At 38.4% G+C, this 7,056-nt stretch overlaps 1 protein-coding gene across 4 annotated transcripts in view; it reads left to right on the top strand.

The window, feature by feature from the left end:
* Positions 1 to 7,056, top strand: part of STN1 (STN1 subunit of CST complex) — a 44,262-nt gene that overhangs the window by 11,256 nt on the left and 25,950 nt on the right. For all 4 annotated transcript variants that reach the window (XM_032281527.1, XM_032281525.1, XM_032281529.1 and 1 more), the window contains one exon: positions 2,947 to 3,012. In XM_032281527.1, the coding sequence (XP_032137418.1) occupies positions 2,947 to 3,012 (66 nt within the window). The remainder of the gene's footprint in view (positions 1 to 2,946; positions 3,013 to 7,056) is intronic.

Raw genomic sequence — 7,056 nt, 5'->3', positions numbered from 1 at the left:
CAGCCTCCCAAAGTGCTGGGATTACAGGCGTGAGCCACCGAGCCTGGTCATGCATTTTTTTTTTTTTTAACTCAAAATGTCCTTATTGATTTTTTGAATTCTTTTTTTTTTTGAGACAGAGTTTCGCTCTTGTTCCGCAGGCTGGAGTGCAATGGCACAATCTCGGCTCACCGCAACCTCCGCCTCCTGGGTCCAGGCAATTCTCCTGCCTCGGCCTCCTGAGTAGCTGGGATTACAGGCATGCGCCACCATGCCCAGCTAATTTTTGTATTTTTAGTAGAGACGGGGTTTCACCATGTTGACCAGGATGGTCTCGATCTCTTGACCTCGTGATCCACCTGCCTCGGCCTCCCAAAATGCTGGGATTACAGGCGTGAGCCACCGCGCCCGGCCTTGAATTCTTAAGATAGTACTTACCCATTATAATATAAAATTTCAAACTACAGAAAAATTTTAATGAAGAATATAGAAATCAGGTGAAACACTATAAATCAGGCAAAACTGTCAGTGTTTAGGTGAACACCCTTCCTCATATTCTTAACATGTTCCCAATATCAAATGAAATGCCTCTTTCCTTAGTACTCATATGCATATTTCTTTCTCAGTGTTTTTGAAATTAGGCTTACAGTCAACGTATACATTGAATGTGGGGTTCCTTCCCCACACTCCAAGAGAAACTGCTGTTAGCATTTAATCTCTTAAAATCACTTCTGTCAGAATACAGTTTAATGTTGCACATAAATTAGATTATATATCTCTGTTTTACAGTGAGCCATGTATATCTTTTTATTCTCATATAGTACGTCATTGCAATTTTTTAAACCAATTCCATGTTTATAAACATTTAGGTATTTCCAGGTCTCAGTATTATAAAGACTACTGCAGTGAACAGCCTTTCGTAAAATGTAAATATCTGTGTACTTGTTTTTGTTTTATCTGGAAGTAATTGCTAAGTCAAAGGATATATACATTTTAAAACAACATTTTTTGAGAGGCAGGGTCTCACTGTGTTGCCCAGGCTGGAGTGCAGGGACTCTCACAGGTGGGATCGTAGCACACTACAGCCTCAAACTCTTGGACTCAAGCAGTCCTACCCTAGCCTCCCAAGTAGCAGGCATGTGGCACTGCACCTGGCTTACAGTTCACAATCTGATGCATGTTTCCAAATTTACACTTTAAGATTTAAATTTTAGAAATGTTTTACTAATTTATACTCCCGCTAACAACATATGAGGGTATCAGTATTTTTAATCTTTGTCAATTTCATTGCTGATAAATTATTTATATTTGCTTTTTTAAAGGTAACTGGTGAACTTAGCATACTTACATATTTTTATTGGCCATTTTTATGTCTTCCATGAATTGCATATTCTTTTCTTTGCTACTTTTTCTCTTGTGGTCTTGATTTTTTTCTTATTAATTTATATGAGCTCTTTATTTTTTATTTTTTGAGACAGGGTTTCATTCTGTTGTCCAGGCTGAAGTGCAGTGGCACATAATGGCTCACTACAGCCTTGAACTCCTGGGCTCAAGCAATTCTCCCACCGCAGCCTCCCAAGTAGCTGGGACTACAGGCACATACCACCACACCCGGCTAATTTTTAAATTTTTGAAGGGTAGAGGTGGGATCTCCCCATGCTGCCCAGGCTGATCTTGAACCTCTGGGCTCAAGTGATCCTCCTGCCTTGGCTTCCCAAAGTGCTAGGATTATAGGCATGAGCCACCATGTCCAGCTTATGAGCTTTTTATATATTAAAGCATTAACCCTATCATTTGGAATTTTGCTATCCAACATTAGTTTTTAGGTGGTCAGATTTATCAGACTTTCTTTAATGAGTTCTGATTTTAAGATTTTGCTTAAAGAAGTCTCTCCCCACTCACTATAAGTCCAGCGTTAATGGTGTTCACCCATATCTTCTTCTCATCTTAAGTTTACCTGTTTTATATTAAATAAAATCCATCTAGGATTTATTTTATTACAGGAAATACTCTTTTTAGCTTTTCTTCAGCATGGATTTAGACCAGCAGCCAAAAATTTTGCTGTATATTTCTTCAGTATTACGTGTGCTTTTACAACAGTCTAGTTGATGATTTTTTTTTAAATTTTGAGACCCACTGATCCCATGCTTAGCAACCTCTGTTCTGAGTTTGTCAGAAATTAGGCAAAGAGAAAATGCCTATTATCCCCTAGCAAACATCTCCAAATTCCTCTGTAGTTTATAAATATAACTACAGTGGGAATTGTTTGATATTTTTTGCAAAAATTAGATAACCCAGGAATAAAATAGCCAGGCTAGTACTGTTTTTGTGGCCAGGATATAATTATTTTCTATTATGAAAATAAAACGATGCCCTTCTGTGATGTGCTTGGCTTTCCTTACATCCCCTGCAGTGGTGAGGACTGGGCAAAAGATCTTTCACAAAGAGAAACTCAGGCCAAATGACTTGGAACATTTTGTCTTGGTAAGTCGGCATGCTAGCCAAGAGACTGTGACAGAAGGCTGTGCTCTAAGTGCCTGTGCCTCTAACCACAGACCACACGATGCTCTCTTGTTTCAAGGTGGGAGAGAAAGGCTGATTTTGTACGTGAGCAGTCATTTAATTTTTTACTTAACTTCCTAAGGCCGCCATTTTTAGTAGAGAAGTGTAGACAAGCATTATGGGTACCCTTGAGAGTACTAAACATTAGTACCTTGAGGTAGGGTAAGTGAAATGCTGACCATATCCCACTGGGCTTATGTATTACATTGACTTGTGCAGACAGGCAATTTATACTTGTATACAGTGAGAGGTTGTTTCAAAGGTGGAAGGAGAGTTTGATAAGGGATTTGCTTCTCCAGGCCATTGAAAGGGGTCATCTTTCAGTATGGCTGAATGCAATGACAGCATGCTAATTCACCAGCCTTGCCCAAATCTCTCTTCTACCCTTTTACATTTCTTTTGCAGTGGATGACAGCACTGGAGTTATAAACTGCATCTGCTGGAAAAAGTTGAATATTGAGTCTGCATCAGGTAATTTTATTTGCTGCATTCCTTTGCTTTTCACCTAACAGATTTTACTCAGTGTGGTTCATCAAAACAGCTATACAGCTAAATTTTCACATTTATTCACTGATGAGAGCCTTGGCTGCTCTGAAAACTGATGCCATAGGAGAGCCAGTTGCTTTTCTTTCTCCCGTCTCTTTGGTGCTCACTTCTTCCTAAGTCTACAGAAATGTGAATAGATTACAGGGAGTTTCAGCAGTTTATTTTGACCATGCCCGTTATTACATAAGTCAAGGTATCTTAGCCTAATTGCTAGCCAGGCTTAATCCCCTTGTCCCAGCCATATACTTGACCAAGGAACATTTTGAAGACTGTTTCTCTCACATGGTTGCCACTAACTTCTGTGCTGTCATGGTCTAGATTTTCTAAAATCTCTGTTTTCAAACAAATAATACCAGGAATTCTAAGACTGAGAAGGTAAGATAGGATTTCTTTGGAAGTTATCCATTAAGTAATATAAATTAAGACTTAAAGAGAGTCACATCAAGAATGAACTGCCATTCACAATTGCTACAAAGAGAATATAATACCGGGGAATACAACTAACAAAGGATGTAAAGGACCTCTTCAAGGAGAACTACAAACCACTGCTCAGTGAAATAAGAGAGGACAAAAACAGATGGAGAAACATTCCACGTTCACAGTTAGGAAGAATCAATATCGTGAAAATGGCCATACTGCCCAAAGTAATTTACAGATTCAATGCTATCCCCATCCAGCTACCAATGACCTTCTTCACAGAACTGGAAAAAACCACCTTAAACTTCATATGGAACCAAAAGAGAGCCCACAAAGCCAAGTCAATTCTAAGCAAAAAAAAAAAACAAAGCAGGAGGCATCACACTACCGGACTTCGAACTATACTACAAGGCTACAGTAATCAAAATAGCATGGTACTGGTACCAAAACAGAGATATAGACCAATGGAACAGAACAGAGGCAACACCACACATCTACAATCATCCGATCTTTGACAAACCTGACAAAAACAAGCAATGGGGAAAGGATTCCCTGTTTAATAAATGGTGTTGGGAAAACTGGCCAGCCATGTGCAGAAATCAGAAACTGGACCCCTTCCTGACACCTTACACTAAAATTAACTCCAGATGGATTAAAGACTTAAACTAAGACCTAACACCATAAAAACCCTAGAAGAAAACCTAGGCAAAACCATTCAGGACATAGGCATAGGCAAGGACTTCATCACCAAAACACCAAAAGCATTGGCAACAAAAGCCAAAATAGACAAATGGGACCTAATCAAACTCCACAGCTTCCGCACAGCAAAAGAAACAGTCATTAGAGTGAATCGGCAACCAACAGAATGGGAAAAAATTTTTGCAATCTACCCATCTGACAAAGGGCTGATATCCAGAATCTACGAAGAACTAAAACAGATTTACAAGAAAAAAACAAACAAACCCATTCAAAAGTGGGCAAAGGACATGAACAGACATTTTACAAAAGAAGACATACATGAGGCCAACAAATATGAAAAAATGCTCATCATCACTGGTCATCAGAGAAATGCAAATCAAAACTACATTGAGATACCACCTCACGCCAGTTAGAATGGTGATCATTAAAAAATCTGGAGACAACAGATGCTGGAGAGGATGTGGAGATATAGGAACATTTTTACACTGTTGGTGGGAGTGTAAATTAGTTCAACCATTGTGGAAGACAGTGTGGCGATTCCTCAAGGACCTAGACATAGAAATTCCATTTGACCCAGCAATCCCATTACTGGGTATATATCCAAAGGATTATAAATCGTTCTACTATAAGGACACATGCACACAAATGTTCATTGCAGCACTGTTTACAATAGCAGAGACCTGGAACTAACCCAAATGCCCATCGATGATAGACTGGACAGAGAAAATGTGGCATATATACACCATGGAATACTATGCAGCCATCAAAAACGATGAGTTAGTGTCCTTTGTAGGGACATGGATGAACCTGGAAACCATCATTCTCAGCAAACTGACACAAGAACAGAAGATCAAACACCACATGTTCTCACTCATAGGTGGGTGTTGAACAATGAGAACACATGGACACCGGGAGGGGAGCATCACACACTGGGGTCTGTAGTGGGGAAATAGGGGAGGGACAGCAGGGCGTGGGGATTTGGGGAGAGAGAGCATGCAGAGAAATGCCAGATATAGGTGATGAGGAGGAAGGCAGCACATCACACTGCCATGTGTGTACCTATGCAACAATCTTGCATGTTCTTCACATGTACCACAAAACCTAAAATGCAGTTTAAAAAAAAGTAATATAAATTAAAATAACTTTAAAATTGTATAGTGAACACATTGACTATAACTGAAATAACATTTGGAATTGCTTGGAATATATTTTAATAATTTTTAGATATATATATATATATATATATATATATTATATATATATATTTTTTAATTTAAGACAGGTTCTAACTATGTTGCCAGGGCTGGTTTCAAACTTCTGGACTCAAGTGATCCTCTTGCCTCAGCCTCCCAAAGTGCTAGGATTACAGGCTTGAGCCACCATACCCAGCCCGATTTTTAGATACTTTTTAAGATTAAGTTTGTAATGTGAAAGAATATTGTGCAATATTGGTGATGGTTTTTGGTTCTAGAGAAGCTATGAAAACTGAAACCTCCTTTTTCCTCTGTTTTACAACATATACAGTTTGGTGCCGTACACAGTGGGGTTATTCAGCAAACACTGCCTGCTCTAATATCTAACCTCCGGTATCTGTCTACTTGCTTTAAGTATAGTGAGAATATCTAATGCTTGGAATAGTTTCTTTTTTTTTTTTTTTTTGCCATTACGTGTCAGAATCTCAACTTTGTACTTTGACTATACCAATCAATGGAATGTTCATTTGCTTAATTTTCTAATGTATTTACATTTAGAATTTGGCCATCAGTTTCATGTAACTTTGGAATCCTAATTCCTAATCTGGGAACATCTAAATCAATAGAATTGCTTTGGTGAGGAAGGTTTGTAGATAGATTTAAGGGAGACAACAGGTTTTTAGGCAGATAGCTCATAGGCAAGAAATACACCTATGAGAAAATCAGGTATCTGGATTTTTATGTATGTCTGAGATATTTTTCTTAATCTGTTTTGTGTTGCAAAACAGAATTATAGAATACTTGAGACTGGGTAATTTATAAAGAAAGAAATTTATTTCTCACAGTTCTGGGGGCCAGAAATTCCAAGATCAAGGTTTTGGTGTCTGGTAAGGTCCAGGTCCCCCCTTCCAAGATGGCGCCTTGAGTCCTTCATCCTTCAGAGGGGAGGAGAGCTGTTTCTCACATGGCAGAAGAGCCTGAGAAGGAGAACCACTTCTGCAAACCCATTTTATAGTGGCCTTAATCCATTCATGAGAGTGGAGCTCTCATAACCTAAACACCTCGCATTAGACCCCATCTCCCAACACAGCTGCATTGGGGGTTAAGTTTCCAACACATGAGCTTTTGAGGGAACAAAAACATTGAAACTGTAACAGTATTAAAATCATTTGCAGAGTTTTTATTTTTGTGACAATCTTTAGTCAGAAGGTATAGTTCGAATACGCATACTAGGTTGAGAGTCAGCAAACTTTTTCTGTAAAGGGCCATATTTTCTGCCTTGTGCACCCTATGTTCTATGTCTCAACTATTCAGTGCTGCCATTATAATAGAAAGTAGATAGTACATAAACAAATGGGCATGGCTGTATTCCAATAAAACTTTATTTTAAAAAACAGGCTGTGGATGGATTTGGTCCATGGGCCATAGTTTGCAGACCCCTATTTTAGAGATTGTCTCAGCTTTCAAAATTAACTCTTTTTTAAAGAAATAGCATCATCAGAAATATGTAATTCTTATACTTAGTATTTTTTTAGATCAACAAGATGGCTATTCATACTGAGAGTCAGATTTTTAAAATATCGATAAGTAGATAAATGGATGAACAATCACAGTAGGTAGTCTTAATTTAAGATTGCTTTGCAAATATAACAAGAGGGTA

The sequence above is a fragment of the Sapajus apella genome, unplaced genomic scaffold (assembly GCF_009761245.1).
Source record: "Sapajus apella isolate SASKATOON/1434 unplaced genomic scaffold, GSC_monkey_1.0 scaffold13, whole genome shotgun sequence".
Taxonomy (NCBI): domain Eukaryota; kingdom Metazoa; phylum Chordata; class Mammalia; order Primates; family Cebidae; genus Sapajus; species Sapajus apella.
This window is presented reverse-complemented; position numbering and strand designations above follow the sequence as displayed.